This window comes from Diabrotica undecimpunctata, chromosome 6 (assembly GCF_040954645.1).
Source record: "Diabrotica undecimpunctata isolate CICGRU chromosome 6, icDiaUnde3, whole genome shotgun sequence".
NCBI lineage: Eukaryota > Metazoa > Arthropoda > Insecta > Coleoptera > Chrysomelidae > Diabrotica > Diabrotica undecimpunctata.
Window position 1 is genome coordinate 13,271,170 of NC_092808.1, and position 24,340 is coordinate 13,295,509.

Sequence of the window (24,340 nt, forward strand, 5' to 3'; positions counted from 1 at the left end):
TTTTTCGATCAGCGGTGATTTGAACTTCTTGGTTATTTAAGATCTAATTAGAAAATACCATAACTATTTGTACCATAAATAATAATTCTACAAGACGTCATAGACAAGAAATTGAACACTTACCAGAACCAATTAAATAAAAGAAAGTAATACATAATCATAATTCGCGATTGAAACTGAATGTAGAGGGCAGGTCGATTGCACTGTCATGGCCGATATAAATGGTATAAACAACTAATGTTTACCATTGCTTTTGCATGTTTAGTTTGGTTTAAGACGAGTTATTTTTATCATTTAAAAATGGAAATTAGCCTAATGATATCTTTGAGTATAGTGGTGAAGCAAAGAGACCATTGGTTGAAGGGGAAGCAGTTTTCAAGTGACGAATTCTTAAATTTTAACTTAAATATTTGGAACTGGCTTGTGTATTGATGAATCCAGAATCCTATTTTGTCTATACCTGGGAACCCAGAGTATAATGTTTTGTGTAATGTTTCTCTTACTACCTAATATATGCATTATTTTATATTATGCCTTATGTTTTTAATATGTTAATTTTTATTTTATACTATTTTTTGACATGTAAGTACTTCATTGTATATTAACATAAATAAATAACTTGTTGAGTTTATTGTAAGATAGTTCATTTGATTACATGAAATCAACCTTAACTTGGAGAGTCGCCTGTCAAAAAAAGATCATAGCACATGATTTGTCTTTAAAAGATTCCGTAATAAATCATGAGGAAAAAACCTCACGATACTATCCCAACATGGTAAGTATTTGTATTTCTGTTATTCAAGAAAATAAATTATGTATTCTCAGTATGTTATTGACTTAATGATAGTGGTATTTTCTTTTTATTGCTTTCCTCTTTTTCCTAAGTTTTCCAGTTTAGGAAAGAGAAATAGAGAAATATCTTTTGTCGATCTTGAATTGCATTGAGGAACAGAACAATATCGATTTGATTTAAAATACTTTAACGTAGTCACAGTATATTGCTTTATAAAGAATATTCTTTGGCAATATACTGTGACATAGTCATAATGCTAAAATTTACTAAAAAAATTAAATAATTCTATTCAAATCAACAGCTGTCTGGTTTGTTTATACCACTTTTAGTAGTTTAAATTTATTCCGCCAGAGGTCAGATACTTTGTTTTCAATCGCGAATAACGACACAACCTTCAATATTTATTACGAATTATCTATTAAGAATTGACTGCTTTAGATATACAAATAAATTTTTTAATGTTTATTGGAACACTCCTTACTTCTTCAAGAAAAAATTACCTATAATTACAATTATTGTTATATAAATACTATTATTATTTCGCCGGTTCATGGCAAGCTTTTTTGTTTTGTAAGTAGGTACATAATTTAATTGATAGACAGGGAAGCCAAAATAGTAGGCTATTTTGGCTTGCATGTCTATCAATTAAATTATAAAGCCTATAAGTAGATTTGGAAAAATCTACTTATAGGATTCCTATAAATTCACTTAGTCCACTGTCTTATGGATAAATATCTGATGTGTGAAACGTTTTGATAGATAAACATCTGATTTTCAATTTTTAACCGACTTACTGGGACCGATAATATGAAAAGTATACCGATGTATCAGTACCACAGTGATCGATGAACATAGCAGTAGCTTATCTAGTTCATGCTTGGTGAATCGCAAGTTCTAGGATTTTTTTATTAAAAACAGAATAATGCTCATATCCATCTGATCGATACTCGTTCCACATGTCACAGTCGTTCCAGATGTCACAGTTGTTCCAAATTTTTTAAGTGACTCTTGATAGTGTATGCGACTTTACTTAATAACATGGCATTTATTCAATATAGAATATATGATAAAAAAGATTCGATAGGTCGTGGTAAATAGGGGCTACTACATGTACCATAGATACCAGTGGCGGTTGGTGTGGTAAAATTTTGGGTAGGCCAAGCCAGCAAATTACATATAGCTATGTGTAAACAGTGGAGGTTCCAGAGTGAGGGGTCACGACCCCCCTCCCTAAAAATATTAGAAAACCCACTTATCCTATTGGTGGTAAGACTAAAAGTGACCTTGCATCAGAGAAAAGTAATAACCCTCAAGATCCATGACCTCCCCAAAAAAAATTCTGTAGCCGCCAGTGTGTGTAATACATTTTTTTTTTGTGAGACTGGAAATCTTTTTTTTTTGAACTTTACGATTTTTTTTAATTTATTTGGGCAACCGTGCACTTGTTTGCAATTGTGTTGTTTGTTTAAAAATATGTTACAATTATAGATTATGTTACATATTTTTTTATCATAATTTAAAAGAAAATTTATATTACAATTCGATAATTACGTTACAAGTGACAACGATGATCGGCGTAGGCCCGATCGTCTGGTGCCTAAACAGCAAGCATAAACACAATATAAATCGTTGTCCGGCAAGCTGCTTAACTTCAATCGCTTTTTGTACGGGGATCTTATGTGAGCTAGGTCGGCCAGCTCCGATCGGGCCTATTAATGATATTTAAAATGCCTGAATGCGATTCGATGCTTTCTGTGGTAATATAATAACATAGTTGTTTTAACGGACGCTAATGTATTAAGTGATTTAGTACATTTAAAAGTTATTTACATGCATTAACATAATTTTTGAATATATGTTTTACAATTTTAAAGCTCTTAAAATTATTGGGTAGGCCCGGCCTATCCTGCCTACCCCCAAAAGCCGCCACTGATAAATACCATACAATCCTAATGCATATTATCTACTACTTAATGAGAATGAACCACAACTTTAAGTGAAAATACGTTTATTTATATGTTTAGATTTGCACTTGGAATTTTCCAATTTATGTATAATCTTTTTTCCTTTTTTCACCCTGTTAATATGAAATAAAACACGAATTAAAATAAAAATTTTATTTGACATATTAAAACTACATGAGTTACAACCATTCCATTACATTTTATCAGTTCCGTTTCCTTTACAAAAAATAAATATATAGATCTGTTCTAATAATACGTATATAAATACAAAGGACTATTCTTACAATACAATATTTCTAACCCGCAAAAAGGGTGCAATATATGGAATAACAACTTGTATATTTGAAATGTTATTCTTTTAAACACTGGATTGAAAGTAGTAAGCATAAGCACATCGAACATTTGTCTAAAATAATATTTTATATGTTAATAATAGTACTTCATTATATTAGTCTCACCCTTTCACGGACATGTCGGTTTCTTGAGGAGTATTAGTCGTATAAGACAAAACTGTAAGGGTCACCCTTGTTTCTGACGCTCAAAATCGCACCAGTGTCATAACAGTCTATAATGTCATCGTATAAATTTTTCTGTTTTTGTGCGATTCATAATTTTGGTAGATATTGAGGTGAATCGATACAGCAGAACATTAGAAGCAATTCCAACTGCTACTTTTGTATATCAAAGACGCAATATAGTTGCACACGTACATAACACAAAATAATAACAATAATATTGAAAGGAAATATGATAAATTATGTTTAGATGAATCATTGTTGTTATATAAAGGCAGATTAGTGTTTTAATAATATAGTGAAAAGTAAATAAGCCAAGTCTGGAATTAAAATCAATGGGTTACGTCCAATAGATGGCGCCGTTCTAAATATTGTCATATAAAAGGCAAATTTTCGATAGAACAACATAATCGTGGTGGAACAACACAGGAGCACAGTTTTGAATTAATTTGTCAACAGTGCAAATGTGTTATGTATGTAAAGACAGCAGGGTTAGTTTAAGTACCTAAAGCTTAAGTACCTGTTCAATGGCCATGACCGACTTGTTCGTGAAAGGGTTAACCAGCAGCTGATACACCACACTCAAAATAAGAAATCTGCTGAAATTAGAACAATTCAGACTATTCTCTCTTGATTTGTTTAGTCAGAATAGTCCAATAATGTTTATTCTTGAGTTTCAAGTATTATTGGTGACATAAATAATTATTTTAGTTACAACAAAAACATTTCAAACACGGATCTTCTTCTCTAAAGCTACATTTTAATTCAATCACTTGGATTTACATAAATTATGCAGAGATTTATTAGCGTAGTATGTAAAAGGGAAACCCTTAAAGAGTAGATTAGGAATTAAGTTAACCAGCTAAAATTATAGGTAGTAGGTAATATGAGTCAAACTCTTAATAAATTTTCTGCAATATATTCAATATAAGGTAAATATGATTTTAGAATATGTTCCAAAACTGACCTATATACTCTGTAAACAATTCTATTGCTTGTAAGCAGATGTACCATTAGGTCACGGTGGCACCAGGCGCAGTATCGATTTGAGAGGCTCGATTTTTGTTAACTTCTCTGTGTGTGTTATTAACAAAGACTTATATATAAGCAAGTCGGCGGTTTCCAATGTCAACAAGATCTCTTAACTAATTTCCTCTATCTCTCTCTAGCTCGTTATTTCATTTTACCCCTTCTCTCTCACCTCCGTACAAAAACACAGAGACAGAGGTAAAACTTTAAAAGAAAAAAAAAAAAAGATAGTCCCTTCACTTTGATGAACCGCACAGTCCATTTATAGTTTAAGTCTATGGTAATCTCATGTAATAAACCTTCGCAAAGTGAGTCCTGTTTCGATGGGGCCGCCATATTTTGGTGCCTGTAGGTTGCGCATTACGAGTTACCAGGTCTACTGATTTTTCAGTAGAATGATAAAATCATGTTCAAAAAGTGCTCGATCCATTTATTGATATCATATCCTCAATATACTGAAGAAATAAAATATGACCTAGCAACCCCTCTCGTGGCGGTTTAGGCATATTCCATACGATTGTGAGTCCACTCTCTTACCTTGTCTAAGATAGAGATAGTGCAAGCACTCCTGACCACGGCGCAGTAGACGAAATTTGGTTTAGTCCCCACTTCCATGCGAAACGCATTGTACTATGCACTGTATACATGTACATTGTATGTACATGTATACAGTGCATATTGGAATTATACAATGTACATTGTATAATTCCACTTACAATAGAACCTTTCTGTCTTTACGTGAATTTGACTCCGTTTTCGCGCAGCTCCATGGTCAGGAGTGTTTAAACTATCTTTACCATCGAGTTAGAATCTATGGAGAGGGCATCACGTGACTAAAAACGACCTCACTTATCGACCACACGATCTGACACAACGGCCATATTGTTATGATCGTTGTGTCAGATCGTGTATGATTGTTTACGTTTGTTGTTTTTGGAATATTTTTTAGTTTTATTACTTTTATAGTAACTGTAATATTCTATTGTGATAGTGCATAATAATACTTTCTTGTTCTCAACGTAGTTGGTATGATCGTTAACCACACCTTCTGACCTGTTCGATTTCTTCTCCAGAGACATATATCATACAACTTCTACTATTTCGAAAATGCGACAACGTTTTCTAAATATTACTCAAACTGGTCTTTTGGCTTTGCCAGTGCCATTAACATAGGAAAAAAATATTACTCAAACGTAAGATTGTATTGTATAGCTGCATACACATCGTGTATTTTCATATCAAATGCATGATGTGTAATAAAGGGTAGAGAGAGAGCAGGAGGCGAGTCGCTTCTAGCATCTGTATGCAAAGATCAGGATGTGTTCACGTAAAACTGTTTTGGAGCGTTTTTTCTTGGCTTTAAATAGATTATACATACTTGTATCATATGTATCAATTGATAGCAATAAGCTTAAAGTACTTGAAAACAAAACTAACTAATAAAACAAACCTGCATCACTCATATTTTTAGCTGGAACATGCAAATACAAACTATAGTTGTTCGACAAACAACTTTTTACTTTTCAAGCTAATTTATAATAAACTAAATGAGTGAGGTATATTTTTTCTAAAAACTAAAATAAAAATAACACAAACATTATGATATTTTATATATCTTATCACTTATTGCAAGTATTCTTCACTGCAAAGAATGGAAAAGGAATATATTAAAAATAAACAACTATAGGTATATTTTTAACCAGAATTTTAGTAGATATGACCACTGTGAGGGGGTAGTTAGGAGGGAGTAAGACAATTGAGTAAATTATATGTAACAAAATCATTTGGTCATGTAAGATATGTCCTATAGTCAATTAAACATCAAACGCTGGACATAGCGAGTATACAGTATACAGTACCTGGCCAAATTAGGCCAAACATTACAAATTTGCATTTTTTAAAATTAATAATTATTATCAACAGGAATGTTATAATTTTTTCGCATAGCAACATTTAACATAGTATGGTAACATTATTGTCCTATTTTAACGTTGGCAACACCGCCCTATCTGCCATTTCTAGACTGCATTGCGTCCTGTCAACTAGTGCTCTTTTTGTGTGCTCTAGAGAGCGTGAAGACAATGATCTACATGTTCTTCCTATGTAGGTGGCATCACAATCAGAACATGTTAGTCTGTAAACACCACTACGGTTCATATAATTGATGGGGTCATTGGAATTTTGTATATACTGACCCAAGTTATTGGCTACTTTAAAAGAAAGATGGATATTTTCAACCGAACGTTTGATTAGATTTCGAATATCTCTGGGTTTGGTGGTAGGGTCTCTGGGGAACGCAGTCTCCTGCAGGTTCTTAAGACGTCTTCTATGGATGAGTTTATTAATGATGTTGTGATCATAACCGTTATTGACTGCTATTTGTCTGATAAAGTTTTTTTGTTAACTTTTTTAGTACAGTTTAATTACCTAAGAGTTAATATTCACAAAAAAGAACAAAACAGTAATTTTTTTCAAATATATTCATAATCATGAGAGAAATAACTTCATATAATAAATTTTCCTTGCTTGGCCTAATAATTTGACCGGGTACTGTATAATAGAAAAAAGATATAGTAGTCGGTACAGTAGACTAGCGCGAAGTTTCATACATGTTTTCTGTATAATGATAAATTTTCTCTAAAATAAAAAAGAATAGATATTTATAAAAAGAAAATGCATAATAGAAATGAAAAGGTCACAGATTTAAATTCTGGTCTTTATTTAACCAAAACTTCAAGGTAACTATGATACCCATAATACCTTCTTCCATATTTCCATTCTTTACAACAAATATTTATAGTAATCATAATTTAATATCATAAGTATTAAACAATACATTTTTAAATGCTAATTACATCACAGCAACCCTCTGAATTAAGCAAGAAACAGCAAAGATTTTTATCTTCTAGTCAATATCATATTCCCAATTTTTTTAAATAAAATTTTATAAAAAATAACTCATTCTTATCTAGCATTCAGAAGGACGCTATTACTTCTGGGCAATGATATATTTATAAATGATTTTGCAAAAGATTTAAATATTTTCACAACAATATTGACAAAATCAGTAAAAGTGTTAGCAGGAAGAAATTTATAAAGCAAAACATTTAAAGCAAAAAGTTTGAGTTCTGTTCTGAAGTGCCTGTAACAAATTTCCCCTTATTATTTTAACATCTTCTGTCCACTTAGTTGTCTTTGTCCTAATTTTCTTTTGTAAACTCTGGCCATGAATTCCAATTTTTTAGCCCTTAATTAACTTTGAGGTTTGATTAAGCGGCTGGTCCAGTTCTAATTTGAGGTTGTGATGTTTATGATGAAATTTTGAATTAATAATTATTACACGACATCAAGAACTGCACGTTTCATGGTTTGTGTGCCAATCTATCTTTATTTGCGTACCTTTACTTCAGCGACAATATCTGCTCCAAGAATTGACACTATGGACACATATATTCACTGGTTACTAAACACCGGGAAAATTTTGTATTTAAATAGCATTAAAACCGTGCCCACTGATTTTTAAAGCAAAAAGTTTGGCAACAACAGCCATTATCAGATTCATTGCTGAACAAGGACTCCTCTATTATGAAAATTTCATTAAATTTTCACTATTCTAAACTGCTCCTAACAAATTTCCCATTATTATTTCTACGTATTCTATACAATTGATTGGTTATGGTCTTAATTTTCTTTTGTAAACTGACGACGGATTCCATCAAATTGTCAAAACGAAAAGACTCACTTCCAGTTTTGAGAAAATTAATAAAAATGGTATAACTCACAAACGATGATAGATACACTTATTTTAACTGCACTGTTTCATGGTTTGTGCCCCCATGGACACATTGGTTCTAAAATGTTCACTGGTCACTAAATACCGGGAAAATTTTGTATTTAAATAGCATTAAAACCGTGCCCACTGATTTTTAAAGCAAAAAGTTTGGCAACAACAGCCATAATCAGATTCATTGCTGAACAAGGACTCCTCTATTATGAAAATTTCATTAAATTTTCACTATTCTAAACTGCTCCTAACAAATTTCCCATTATTATTTCTACGTATTCTATACAATTGATTGGTTATGGTCTTAATTTTCTTTTGTAAACTGACGACGGATTCCATCAAATTGTCAAAACGAAAAGACTCACTTCCAGTTTTGAGAAAATTAATAAAAATGGTATAACTCACAAACGATGATAGATACACTTATTTTAACTGCACTGTTTCATGGTTTGTGCCCCCATGGACACATTGGTTCTAAAATGTTCACTGGTCACTAAATACCGGGAAAATTTTGTATTTAAATAGAATTAAATGCCGTGCCCACTGACGTCATTGAAAATATGACCAATGACAAGGGAAGGAAGATGACAGTTGAAGGCTGTCACAGTACTTGTGTTGTAAATGAGAAGCAGAGTGAGAGTTTTGACTGGCCAATTACCTACGACAACTCAAAATTATGGAATATTATGAAATGTCTAAAAAAAATAGCATCAATCAACTTTATACATAGGCTTTACTATCACTGGCTCTTGTGCAAATGCAGTCCCCAAAAAACTGTTCACACTGATTATTTACGTTTAATAGCTCCAGAAAGTCAGAATTAAAGCAATATCATTCTTTTTAATCCTTCTAAAAACTTTATCACTTAGTTAAAGAACTAATAATTTTACTTATCACACCTAAACCGGTAAGAAATTGCAAAGATCTGAATAAACTACCACTAGATAATATAGTAATTCTGAATATGGTTGACAAAGCCTGAGAGACGAAGTGAATGAGCTAGTAAATTCGTTGGCAAAACAAGGTTGCATGGACACCTGTGAGAACCATTCTGAGTAGTTTTTTAGCTAGATTAACGTTAAACGATAATTTATATGCCATAGTAATATACATCAAGAATCGAACAAGCAAGGAAAACATTCATGCGCATGAAAACATTTTTTACAAGATCAGACCTTAGTCTACAGCTTAGAATCCGAATAATCAGATGTTACGTTTTTTCTGTCTTACTGTATGGCTGTGAAAGTTGGACAATGGACTCTGAAATAGAAAAAATAATAGATGCCTTTGAGATGTATATATACAGACGAATGTTGAGGATTCCATGGGTACAAAGAGATACTAATGTTGAGGTACTTCGTCGCATGTGTAAACAAAAAGAATTACTAAGAATAATCAAAGAGAGGAAAATGCAATACTTGGGTCATGTGTTGAGAGGCGAAAGATATGAATTACTTCAAGTTATACTGGAAGGAAAAGTATAGGGCAAAAGATCAGTAGGAAGGGCACAGCGGTTTTAAGAACTAATTTACAAAACGAGCCGTCTGTGAAATAACACCAGACGTGTATGTGAGATAAGGGACGAATTCCATCTACAAAATCAGAGTTTTATCTCTCAAACCACCTAGATGTGTGTGCGTTTGGGTTACGAGTACCTGACACTTCGCTTCGGTCTTGTGACCGCGACAGTCGTTAAATGCAGTAAGGGTGTGGAGGTTGGTCCATTATCAACTTTTTGTGGTTCCTGTACGTCGCTGAAGACGTCTTTTGCGATAGCGGTTGGTGCTATCATTTCATTAGGTAAGGTACAATACACCATTTATCTTGTTGCTGCATATATCAAGTACGTTTACTTCGTATATAGATTTAATACTTTTTTAGAACTTTATCTCAGCTGTGCCGCGGTCGCGATTGAACATTGTCAATTGAACAATTTGGATTTGTTTTGTTTTATTTACTGGTATATGCATATTGTTAAGAAATTCATCTTGTGTGAAGAACTAGCTATTTCATATTGTGTCGTGATTTGACCTTTTAAAAGAACATTTTACGTATATATAAACATTCATTTTAGCGTATTTACTGTATAGTTTAATTGTATATTTTATTTTACTATTAATTGATATGTGTAACTATGCATATTACTTATAATGTTGTTTGGTTCGTTTACGTTTATATATACATGATATATACACAAAAGTATTATATTGCATTTACTTTGGTATTGCCTGTCGTATCATATTCTAGCATATTCCTGTTATGATTTCATCCGGAGAAAACGCACCATTCTTAACGCACTTGTCACGCGTATTTTAAATTGCAGATATAAAGGATGTGTTGTAATTAAATGTATGTAATTTGTTTATTGATTTTACTTATTTTTAAATAGAATTTCATACGATCGTCTTGCTTATTATTTCTATGGGGATTTACATACCCAATGCGAAAGGGGGAAACCAGCGAGTTCTGGATTGAACAGAATATATTCTCTCCTCTTTCTGATGACCCCAATTGTTATATTGAGGTCATCGTATGTGCAAAACGCAACATTTATAAATAAACAAAATATTTGATAATATGATTTCTACCCTAGTCCACACCTTATTTATACAGCTACAAAAGACTGTTCCTTAAACTGGCAATGCAGCTTTTTAGGTACAAATTAAAAAGTCACTTTTTTGGGTTTTGCGAGTTTTATTTTTGTTGCTTATCATTTGTGCTGCCAAACTGACACCATAAAATAAATTTCATATTTTTTTATACTCTGAAATAGTTTGCCAGATACAAAGATAAATGCCACAATCAATGAAGTACTTAATTCACTGGACAGAAGTCACAATATCAACTGGAAAACTTTATAGGAGCAAACTAATATGAAGAAAATAATTAGCAACATTAAAAGTAAGTATTCGTTTCTAGTAACGAAATGTGGGAAGAAACTAAAAGGGGATGTTCATAACATAAGGAAAACTTGTTCATTTCTTTATAATCAATAACCCAAAAAAAATTATTAAGTATCACCACCTTAATACCAAAAAAAAATATTAAAACAATGAAAATTTGTTATTTAATACGTTAGAAAGTAATTGTAGACCAAATTTACAGGGCAGCAACTGCCAATAATTATGATGAAGTGGCAGAAATTTGCGCGACCGTTTTTTCTTTCCAGATCACCGGACGCCTCCAACCGGCTAAACGATTGGAAGCTCATTCATTCTATGGAGTACCCGCGAAGCGCTAGAGTTGGTGTTATCTGTTGTACAGACACACTTGTGCCGGCACTGTTTAATTGACACGATTTACGTAACCAATACTGTGAAATTGCTCCATCTAAAACCTGCGCGACGAAACTGCACAATAATTGACGTTTCCTCTAACTTAAATATGATTGGGATATTGTTGGAAGAAAAAATCTACTTCGATTGTTATTAAACACTTTCCCAGACAAGTATTCCAATATCTTGGATCACTTTTGATACAGAAGTGGAAAATAATTGTCTAAGTCTTACGTGTGTGTGTGAGAAACTTTGATAAAGTCGATATAAACTAGAACATCTATGCCAAAAGTCTTTTATATACTTGTTTTATATTTTTGTAGCGACTGAAAATACTTAATCTTTTGCAAATTCATAACTACACGATATTCACACAACATATTTGCAACTTTAAACAAGTAATCGGTGTATATAAAAAAGTTCTCTTACTAGTGAATCGGCTATATATAATGTAGACATAATGTTATTGTCAGAAATTGCCAGTTCAAATTGTGTCTGTATTATGTGTATAGTTGTATCTATAACTAAATATAAAAATCAGGTTCGTTATTTATTGTAACTATTAATAAATCTTATTAATTACTGCTGTTTTTTTCATAGTGTTTAAAAGTTTTTAGTATACTCGTTTTCATGGTTCTTGGCGTGTGCCTGAAATAAGCTACTACGGAATTTTTAATATTCGTCTCTCTCTGATACACAGATGCGTAATTCAATTGTGCGGGTCACGTTCGTCATGGTAAAGTGCGATGAGAAGGGAATGAAGAGACCACTCACGTCTCCCAGTATTGTAGCAATAACACCGATGCGTTTGGCCGATACGGTGTCGGTGATAAGTTCGGCCTCTTTACGAATACAGATAGCTGGCAGTGACGTGTTTTTTTTTATTATAACATGTTACCCTGATCTGTGCAGGTTTGAAGTAGCTGATGAAATAGTTTTTATAAGTAAACAGTTTTTAATTAATAGTTTGAGCTCTTACTGTGTGGAATTCCATTACATAAAATAATACTCTCGACACCTTAAAAATTCCAGTTTATTATAAATTAACTCTCTCTCTTCCGATACCCATTGCAATAATGACTTGTGGCATTGTTCTTGAATGAGCTGGCTAATAGGTTTATAATTGTAGCAATTACCATTGATATTTTATGTTGTTTTAGTCGATTTTAGTCAGTCATTGTTGGAAATTGTTCCGAACAGTTTTACTTATTATTTTTTGTTGTGAATAACTAATTGTTCTATTTAATAAAAAAAATGCCGGGAAAAACGATAACAGGAGAAATGCGACAATGTGTAGTTCATTTATTGGAGTATTTCCAAAAAGAAAAAGAAAACAACGGACCTTTGCTTTCGTTATCATCGGTACATGAACGAGTAGCGGACGCTTTGAAAATCAGTCTTCGCACAGTGACAAGAATAAAGAGTGAATACAAGACAGGGGCAGCTCTTACTACACCAGGAGAGTCACGTAATGTACCAAAAAAAAGATTAATGATGTCAGCGATACTATAAAAGGAGAGATTAGAAATGTACTGTATGGCATGAAAGCAAAAGGAGAGCACGTTACAATTAAAGTTCTAAATTCACAATTAAGAAACAAGCATCTCTATGACGGTTCTGATACAAGTTTGTGGCGTCTTATGAAAAATTGTGGGTTTTCATAAAAACTAGAAAATAGTAGACGAGTGCTATATGAGAAACCATGTATTGTCTCCAAACGACTGTATTTTTTGAGGCATTATATGAGAAATTTTTTAAGTCCAAGCCCACTTTAGTTCGTTTTTTTAGATGAAACATGGATATTCCTAAAAGGGGCATATAAACGTACTTGGCAAGATGACTGTGTGAAAAGCATCAGAAAAGAACACGAAAATACAGGTAAACGCTTTGTTGTTTTACATGCCGGAAGTAGGCAAGGATTTGTTAAAGATGCTGGATTACTGTTTTCTACGAAATCGAAGAGTGCAGACTATCATGATTCTATGGATAGAGAGTCTTTTAAAAAGTGGGTCTCCGAAAAGCTGATACCAATGTTGGAGGAACCATCTTTAATTATTATGGATAATGCCTCATACCATAGCTCTTTAATAGAAAAGTTACCGAATGCCAGTTGGAAAAAATCGGACTTACAAGAATGGTTACGAACGAAAAAAATAATTTTTGACGACGATTCGGGCAAGACAGAGCTATTGAGTCTTTGTCGCCAGAATAAACCACAAAATACCAGGTACGTTATAGACGAGCTACTCCAAGAACATGGGCATCAGGTTTTGAGATTGTCTCCATATCACTGTCATTATAATCCGATTGAGTTGGTCCGGGGCATTTCTAAATAATACTATGATCGTCATATTGGAGAACATGGACGTGGAGATAAAACAGTGAAAAAAGTTTGGGGCGATGCATTAGCTGAGGCAACACCTGCAGTGTGGGCGAGTTGTGTTAACCATACTGAAAAATTAATTCAGGACGACTGGGCAGATATGGTCACATATGATGAAAATGAAAGTAGGATTATCATCGATTTGGCGGAAGATTCCAATGATGAAGACAGTTCCAGTGAAGACGCAGACTGATTAGCTAATTAATCAAGGTCAGTACGTTGTAACAGTTCAGAATTCGCTACAGTGCTTAAAACTTAAAAAATCTGTATCATTTTTTAATTAAAGTGGATTAAATAATTAACACTTTTTTGGGTATATTTCAAAATCCTTTTAAAATGTACTTTTCGTTATATCCTGTCCTATTGTACTGCAAGCTAGAAAAATACTTCTTCGCAATTTATACGTATATTCCGTTATTAGAAATTTAATGAAAAATAATTTATAATTTTCTTTTATAACTATTATTTCGTTTGACATGCTACATTTTGCTCCGCCACTGGAGGAGGTAAACGAATCGAGCTTAGACAAGGACAGACAGATGAAACAACTTATTGCAAGTGTTTTTACACGCACACGCCAAGAAAGATGAAAACGATTATATTTACATACACTAGTACTAAGTCTGCGACTATGTTTTACTTCATCTTTACACTACAGTTGAAAATTTGTTGTGCGAATACCTCTTAGCAATAACGCTAATTATGATAAAACATTAAAAACACAACACAAACAATTACTCTAAAAATAATTTATAGTCGAACCGTTGGTTATTCGAATGCGTTATGGGCTGGCAAGGTGGTTCGACGATTTTCCACTCACCGCTGTTATTCGTGATTTCGACTAGTCCACAGTACGGTATCTTCTGGATCAGTTTGATCATATCACTTGCAGATTTTGATTTGTTGCCTACTAATTCGTGCGAACAGGTGTCTAGAGTAGCTGAGTGTCCGACGAGGAGGAAATTGCCCGTTGAATGAGCGGATAGTGCACCTAAAACATTTTGATTTTTAATACAAAGTTAAAACAACCTTTAAGCTATCATATGTCCAAGAACTGCCTGTTCTATTTATCGATTTAAAAACATACGACAACTTTTCACTAAATAAGCTTCGTAAGAAGCTAGAAACGAATTCTTCTTCTTCTTCAGATGCATATCCACTAATGGATGTTAGCGATCACATTTTCCATTAATTCTCTATTTCTTGCAATATGTATCAGATATTGTATGTCGTTAATCCCTGTCCATTGCCTTATGTTTCGGAGCCAGGACATTTTCTTGCGTCCCATTCCTCTCTTGCCTTCAATTTTACCCTCGATTATAAGTTGGAGGAACTGGTATTTTTCATTTCGCATGATGTGACCTAGATACGCCGATTTCCTTTTCTTGATGGTTTCGAAAAGTTGGCGTTCTTGGTTTATTCTTTTAAGGACATCTATATTTGCGATTTTCGCTGTCCATGGTATTTTTAGGATACGGCGATAAAGCCACATTTCGAAAGCTTCTAATCTGTTTATATCCCTCGTTTTGAGCGTCCAGCCCTCTACGCCATATAGCAGCACTGACCACACGTAGCACTTAGTAAACCTTATTCTCAGTTAAAGATCGAATTCTGAACAAGTCAGTACCTTCTTGAATTTTACGAAAGCTTGTCGAGCTTGCTCAATGCGACATTTTACTTCCCTCTCCGATGCCCAGTCTTCAAAAACCACGATCCCAGGTATTTAAATTGACTCACTCTTTCAATGGACTTAGTATTCAGTGTTATTTTGGAGTTTTTAAGTGCATCCAAGTTTCTGGAGATGATCAGAAACTTGCATGCACTTGAAAACTCCACCATAACACTAGAAACGAATAATATTAACAAAGATAAAGCTCTGGTGATTCACAGCCTAAGATAAAGCAGTGGGAGTTTATTCGTGACGTCTATGAGCCCACTAAGAGCCGATGAACTTATTAAAAGAGGATCAGCTACATAATACTTAGATCCAGCCTTAGGAGTATCAAAAATCACGGTCTGCAGCTGGATCATAACATAACAATAACTGTGAAAGTATATCCTAGTATCTGATCTTACTACATGACCTGCTCATCTTATCCGGTTAGCTTTTATATGTATGTACACCATACAGTCACCGCTTCAGTATTGCGGCGTCTTCTCCAATCTCATATTATTTCGTCTCTTTGAGGAGCAAATATTATTCTGAGAAAATGTCTTTCAAATATCAACAGCTTATTAATTTCTCGTTGATCGAGGGTCCAGGTTTAACTGTCATGCATAACAACTGGGCGAATAATTGACTTATAGGGTGTTAACATTTTTAACACAACAGTGTTAACGTTTTTAACAACGTAGAACTCAATTTACAAGAAAGTATAATGCTCTAGTCCTAGTTCTTGCTGAGATCTCTTTTTCTATTTGGTTGTCATCTGTGATTACCGGGCCCAGATACTTAAGCTCCTTTACTAGTTCGAAGTTGTGATGATTAAAAGTTATGTTCTGTCTGATTCTAGACCTTCGTACTGTATTTCGTCTTTTCTTCATTTATTCAGAGACCCAAATTACTTGCTTCCTCCTCAAGTTGTGAAAACACTTCTCGCACGTCTCTTGAATGAGCCATTGTATCTGTCATCACTGATTGGCAGAAGCCTGTGTCAGCTTCGACGATGTTTTACTTATTGTATGTTTCAAGGCAAAATTAAACAGCAAGGGCGACAAGAGTTCTCCTTGTCTGAGTCCTGAGGTTATACTATGGTTTGTTTTCTAACCAGGAGGAGTAAACTAAAAAGACAGATTTACACCAAAGAAAGTTACTAGAAAAGTCACCAAATACATCTTCTTTTTTGGTTGATTATCTCAGCCTTGCGGTAATCCAGTAATCAGTATCGGACAACCTAACACGTCGATTCTAACCTAACTTTGTTAGTTTATGTTTCGTTTATTTTTTAGTTTACATTAATCACCAACTCGAACTCTGATTTTAGATCTGTGAATACAACTTATAAAATAGTTCGATCAATTGGTAACGCCATAAACAAAAAAAAGATAAGTAAACTTGAAATATACATGACTTAAGGTATAAAATACTCACTTCTAGTAATGAAGGCACTTCTCAAATGAAACTGTTCGCAGTTTTCTTTCGACTCTTTGAGCTCCTTCTCTTCGACAAACGGCTTGTACGTTTCATCGATGTTGTAACCACCTTGGATCAGTTCCTCCTTCGTCATCCAATTCGGAACTCCTTCATTATACCACACCGTCCACTCGAACAGACCGGGCTCGATACGGATCTTGATTTGATCCCTTTTACCGAGGCCTCTTAGAAAACCGTCGCAGGTTTGGATGCAGCGAAACGAAGGCGAACTGTAGGCGTATTCTATTTCTATATTGTTCTCTTTAAATGACTCACCAATCTAAAAAATAGTAAGCTGACAATAAAGAAAAATCAAATATGAAGATGAGCTCGTATTTTCGTTATTTACAAAATATACAGAGTTGGGATAAAGTATGGATCCAACATCTTGGATTGCATCAATATCTTTGCAACAAAAGAGAGGATATTCATGAAACTTTGTATGCAAGTACAACGACATACTTGATGCTATATTTTTGTTACTTATACTTGGGACGATCGCAGCTGTTTGGGAACCACTGGAGTATAGAAATATTTTTAATAAAAAAAGACTTATTTAAAAATATCTACTTACCAAGGTAGCTTGTAAAATTCCAACGTTTGTAATAGGCGAATCTTTTAAATAGCCGGTAGCACCCTCACTTCTATAAGGTAACTTTTTTGGCATATTTAGATCTTTCCTAGTGTACTGTCCTGATTCGTCAAAGCAATAAGGCGTCCACGTTCCAAACGTGAAGTCTATTCTTTCTCCATGTCTCATTATAAATACACTGCGGCTCTTTGCCTACAAAGATGCTTACTGTGAAGGTGGGATAACTTAATTACAAAATACTTATTGTTTAATAATGATATTTTATACTCAAGTCCTGTAAATAATACGTATTAACCCTATATTACAAAGCGTTACTTTCAGGCAACACCAAAATTAAATTCAAATAGAAAACAAATATTTGCTTTTCAGTGATTTTAAAGTGCATATCGTGTAATCAAAGACACATTCTATCAAAGTGATCGCGCAACTCCCCATGTCAGTATATCAAACCAGGTTTTCGCGCTAAAAGTTTTCAGATGGTTGCGGCAAACTGGTAGCTCCAAAAAGCTACTTGATTTATAATTGTAGTGTAGTATTATATTTTAGGTTATGTTTATAATTCTAGCATAGTATTATATTTTAGTAGGGAAAGACTGTTAGATCTTCTATAACATTGCAAAATGCCGTTCCGACTTACAAATACGGAACATACAGAGTGTCGTTAGCTGACATTCTGTCAATTGTAATATGCATAGCATTCTACATATTCTACATGTTATATGCATAACATTCTACGATACCTACTCTACAAAGTACATACGGACACAACAGAATCTAAACTGAGTATAAAACAAAATTACATATGAGCGACAACTCTAAACAACCATCTAAAGTCTCCAGATTATGATAATTTATACAAGATAAGACCGTTGATCACTAAAGTGACTGAAGTATGTTCTACAATTCTCATTGAAGAATTTTTATCAATCGATGAGCAATTTTTTACTTCCAAAGGAAGAAGCAGTACCACTCAAAATAATCGAAAAAATGGGGATAGAAATTTTTTTTATCTGATACCTATGGTTTGATGTAAAAATTTGAAATTTATATAGGATAAGAACATCATCATTTAATAGATATTGGTTCAGCTGGTAATGTGGTCCTCAGGTTATCAGAGATTATTCCGAAACACCAGAATTATAAATTGTACTTTGACAGTACACATATTAGAAGAAATAGGGAACTGAAACAAGGTCGTGAGAAGCACCATTCTACTAATTATATATTCAATACTAAATATTTACCTCTGCGTCATTAGTAGACATTTTCTTTAATTCTAATAAATTTTCGTATAAATTTCCTTCGTCTCCGTAGTCCCCGTCGTTAATTTTTGGCGGTACCGGAGGTTTTACAACTTCCGAAAATAAGGCAGAGGGTTCCTCTATCATATTGTCCTTTTTCTGGTTGTTCCGCTTCTCGTCAGAAGATTCGAGTTGGTTAAGGGCTATCTAAAAAACAAATTTTCATATTGAAACAAAATATTATTTACTATTTTTAATAAAAATTAACCAAAACTTCAGTTAAAAATACGTTTATCTTGAAGTTTCGATTTCCAATTCGAAAAACGTTCTCGAAACTTTAAGAGTTATTATTTTTTCTGTTGCTTCAATAACAATGTGTCAAAATTTATTTCTTAGCTGAGCGCTTTCGGCTTAAGTTTTAAAAAGCCCCACTACTTTCATCTCATTTGGTCGAGAAATCCACAATTTTCCTTTATAAAGGTTACCCTATGGCGCAAACAAAAATGTGGCAGAAAAAAAAACACCACGGGATGAAAAAAAATTCGCGATTTTCAACCTGTGCTCTACAAAAAACCGCTGCTCATACTAACCATGAAGAAAAAAGGCTTCAATGGGCTAGAGATCACAAATATTGTACCATTGATGATTTGAAGTAGGTAAATAACATTTCTTAACATTGTTTTTTTTTGTAGTTTAAAATTTATCCCTTTGTGCAGGATTCTAAACTAATAATATTCCAGGTTTGTTTTTCGGACGAATCTACTGTGCAGATCCTCATGGATAGAGCTGAATTTGTGAATTCAGCTAAAATACAAAAGGTTTATATTGTAGGGCGGTAAAATACCCCCTGAGTGTCATGCTTGGTCCACCATAAGCAGTCAAGGAACTGGTAGATTGTACACTGTTGAAGAAACAATGCGACATGACCAGCACTTGAGAGAACCTACTGCAAACAAAGGCTTCCCCAGGTCTAGGACTGCTTCCCGGATAAGAACGTTTATGCAACCAGACAACCAGATATAGGTGTTCGACTGGCCTAGCAATTCACCAGACTTGAATCCAATCAAAACATTTTAAAAGCTAATAAAGACAGAAATATTTAATTAAATTATAATCACAAAACGTCGGCTGATCAAGCGCTTAATAGAAATATGACACAGGAATGAAACAATTCAACAAAACTGTCAAAAATGCATAGTTTCTATGTAATTACTGATTTCTTTTTTAACATTTGAAACTACCCTAACAGATGAAGGGGTCAATAGCTCAAGTACATACCATTTCTAAACAAAAAAAAATAAATTTCACAGGGTGACCGTAATAATTTGACCACCCACTGTATTTTTTGTCACAAAAACAAATATATATTAAGATTTTGAGAACTTATGAATAAAACATTACGTACCTTTTTATGAAGCGTCCAAGCGTCCGATTCGGCAGTTCTTTCCGTGTAGGATTCAGGTAGAAGACCTGATTGACCCGTCAACCACGAAGTGCCCTCGACCCAACCGTCTGGAGAACTGGCAACAGCTTCAGAACTTACATAAACGTAATCTCCAATTCGCAAATCTAATTCATCAGATTCTATAGGCGTATAAGCATGAACTACCTAAAAAAACGATCGGTATATAACAAAATAATTGGTAATTCAACCTATACGTAACAAAAACAGCTGTGGCAAATCTTTTTTGGCTTAATCATACCACTAGTTTTGATGGTAAACACAAAAAATGATTGGTATTTAACAAATTAATTAATAAATCAACCTAGACGTAACTAAAACAACTGTGACAATTTGTTTTGGCTTGATAACATCACTAGTTTTGATGGTAACCGCACATTGGTAAAATATGTGTTTACTGCTATTTATATTTATGACGATAAAGTGATTTAGGAGGGGTGGATAATTTGTCTTAAATTGGTGGTTAAACATTGTTGTTTTTTATTTAATAATATAGGTGGACAAACATAGTCTTAATAATCTATTTTTATGTAGACTGTAAAAAGGGGAAAAAATAGAATAAATGATAAAACAAGAAATAATGAATCGATACTGGTGTCAACAGTTCAAAGGATAGGAGAATAAATACAAAAGGAAACAGACCATTTTATTTATTGTACACTATTTTTAACACAAAAATGGACTGGGACAGTCTTTTGTTTTTTAATTTTCAACAGTGTCTCCCGAAATAATTCTTCTTTCGCGGTACCATGCGACGAGGGATCTCGTCAGTTTTATTTTTTTAACGCGTAGAAAATGATATGACAATGGCTGGTCTATATTCATTGAAAAGTCAGTAATTATTTTAAAATTACTTTGGGCGAAACAGGGAAAACGAATTATGAGAAAGACAATAAATAACTATCTCGGTAGAGGCATATGACAATGTAAACAAACAATTGGATGATTTATTTTAACTCTAAGAGACACTGAAGTGTTTATCTTCGAGGATTTTAAGATGCAATTCATGCAAGAAATGTAAGAAGTAAGACATTAAGCTAAGAACAAGCTGACTTCGTACAAAGCAAACTGCTGGAAGTACTTTATGATGCCTCTTCGAGTAGCGACAGCGTTCCTCAATTTAAAAGATTATCATTTAACGCAGGAGTACTATCATTGACCTGCGCAAATGAGGTCACTAAGAACTGGCTTAGGTAGGCGATTAAAGTGCTGGGCACTTTCTGGGAGGGGCCGAGTTTGATAGTGGTTGAATTCAAGGCCCTCTTGGTGAGAACCAGGGTCCTGGTCTTCATCCCTGAGCCATAATCCATAGACACACAGATGATTAGGACACACCTTCAGCATCTGAATCTGATGCTGAGGACACAGAACTGGTCTCTGTTAAGCAGGAAAATAGAGAAGTGGGGCTATCTCCCGGCCTGTTCTATGGATGAAGAATCCTGCAGAAATCTAAAGGAGAACTACAAAGCTTACTATGGACTTGGTAGGGTAATCTTCAGAGATCTTCAAGCCAAGAAAGCTAGGTCTAAGGGTAGTAAAGATTAACTTTCAACACTGCAAGGCAACCTCAACAGTCCTGGTAGCGCTTGAGAGGATGTTTGATATTGCCCCTGTACAAGAGCCTTGGGTAAACCAAAGGGAGTTTAAAGGTTTAGAGTAAAATGGAGAAGTGATTTACAGTAGATCTACTGAGACCCCTCGGTCCCCGTATGATTGCCAGAAAGGGGTTAGAGATACTGCCGCTAATTAATGCCTGTTCTAGAGATCTGACGAAAGTAAGAGTCAAGATCGGGGAAGGAAGAGGACAGAGAGAGATTATTTTGGACTCGGCCGATCTTCCTTCGGACGATCCAGCAGCGACACCGACCAATGAAGTGGAAAACCTGATGAGACACTGCAAGAAAACAGGGATCAGGGATCATTCGAGAGGTAATTAGTGGCATCAATAGCGATGTAGTCGTGGTCCTTGCTGGACAGATAATATTTTGAGATTTTCTGACAGAATTATCATTATTTACAGATAATAAAAATATTATGAGTTATGTACAAGCTAAATAATAAGTCAAATATTCTTATCAATAACTAAAATTAACAAGTTTTAATTTAACAGAATTAATTTGTTATTTGACAATTTTCAAACTGATAAAAAATATACAGATATACAAAAACCGTTTTTATTTTTAAATTTAAAACAAAAATTTGATAAACTGACTGTTTTTCTTGATTTCCACGCAAATTTCCATGTAAATTGACTTTGGAAAGAGAATAACAAAAAGAGAGCAGACCGAAACGGAAAAGGTAAGATATTTTATTATGTGTAGTAGTATCTAATAATAAGCAATGCAAAATGTTAAATGATTAACAAAATATATCCATTAGTGTATTTTGTTTTATTTTATTTCTTACCTTAAATAAAGAACTTCTAAAGTATATTGCTTGTTCAAATCTGAACTTCGATAAAAGGCCAAATGGATGAGTATCGTTTGATATTGTTCTGTTTTATTTGTATGTAAACGAAAATATGTACACAGACGATATTTTATAAGGAAGGATTTTTTTATTGGTTTTAATGTAATCTTATCTGTTTGAATTTCACTGTCACGGTCGTTTATTTACGTTAATTAATAATTATTCTTGTTATCAGGCAAAATATGTACGTTTATTATAATTTTTTACTATATAATATATGGTGATATACCATGGAACATATGAAATGGTTATAAGTAATAAATAGTAAATAAATCAGTGATGAATTTTTTAAATAGAATAATATAACATAAAAGTCGAGTGAATATAGACCCGCATCTACAAGAAACACGAACAAATGGCCACTGAATTCTGCTTCAAGAACGGATTGGAAACTTCGCAAAATCGCAAAATTTTGACTGCATCCAACACCAGAAATGCTAGGAGCAACGGGTGTAGACAAGGATGATTTATGAATCTTCCTCCCTTCTTACAAAGTCTTCTTTAATCTGTATTCGGAAAACATTTGCGCAGAAGCTCTTAAAGATACTGGCGTTGGAATCAAAATCAGTGACAAAACAATTAATAATATAAGATATGCCGACCATACCTACAAACTGCAGCAACTTATAAACGCCAGAGGGCGTTAAGGCCTGTATATGAATATCACCAAGACGAAACTTATGATTTTCTCGAAAGTATTTACAACAGCTGAACACGTCTCATCTTTTAGATACCTAGAATCAGTAGTAGTTGCGATTTGACGGAAGAAATATTATCAAGAATCGGGCAGGTTAGATTAGGTTAGGTCAGGACCTTTACCGGCATCAAGAACTCCTTCTTCAGACGGTATGTAGACCTAAGATTTGGAAACCTTTCAAAGAAGAGGCAGTAAATCGAAATGGAGAAGCACTAATTAATTTCTACACCCAGAACACCTTGAGAATAAAAATAACACATTCTTTCCACATAAACAAGTATACGTTTGCAAACACCCAAGGACATAAATCGACTACAGATTATATAATAACAAGCAAATGCACCCTAAACAGGTATTAGATATCAGCACATTAAACATCACCTAACGTAGAATCAGACCATCATGGTTTTAGGAAAAATCTTAATAAAAACACCACTAAATAAAAAGTTACTACCAAAATATATTAACCAAATAAATATTGAGACCTTAGAAGACAAAACAACTCAATGGCTATATCAAAGACGATTGATAGACGATAGAAATACCCTGGATCAATCACCAGCTTATTCAAAATCATTCTCTTTGTCTTTAACCCTATCCAGGGTGGAAATTATCCCCGTATATTTTTATCTTAAGTCATACCAACATTAAACCTCTTAACAAAAATGTCTAATCTATCTGTCGTAATGTTCTATTGAAAAAACTGTCATTATTTTAATTATTTGCAATAATTTCTCTTCATTTATCTCATTCAAAATATTTCATACTTACTAATATTCATCCAGCCTTTGTTTATAAGGAAAGTGTCGAAATATATTATGGCTTGTATTATTTTATTCGTTCTTCATAATTTTTGTATATTTATGTCAATGATTATTATCAAAACAACTAACGAAACAAAAACAAAAACTGTTTTTACTTACTTTAAACTTCCTCTTATGTTTATCAAAAATAACATAAATATTTGTTATCTAAATACTTTAAGTGCATATTATTACTAAAC

General features: G+C 33.6%; 1 protein-coding gene across 2 annotated transcripts in view; it reads right to left on the bottom strand.

The window, feature by feature from the left end:
• Positions 1–2,895: 2,895 nt before the first annotated feature.
• Positions 2,896–24,340, bottom strand: part of Epp (Ecdysteroid phosphate phosphatase) — a 51,390-nt gene continuing 29,945 nt past the window's right edge. For both annotated transcript variants that reach the window (XM_072534235.1, XM_072534234.1), the window contains 5 exons: positions 20,115–20,318; positions 18,713–18,916; positions 17,451–17,660; positions 16,835–17,156; positions 2,896–14,734 (listed from right to left, as the gene is read on the bottom strand). In XM_072534235.1, the coding sequence (XP_072390336.1) occupies positions 14,478–14,734; positions 16,835–17,156; positions 17,451–17,660; positions 18,713–18,916; positions 20,115–20,318 (1,197 nt within the window). In that variant the 3' untranslated portion in view covers positions 2,896–14,477. The remainder of the gene's footprint in view (positions 14,735–16,834; positions 17,157–17,450; positions 17,661–18,712; positions 18,917–20,114; positions 20,319–24,340) is intronic.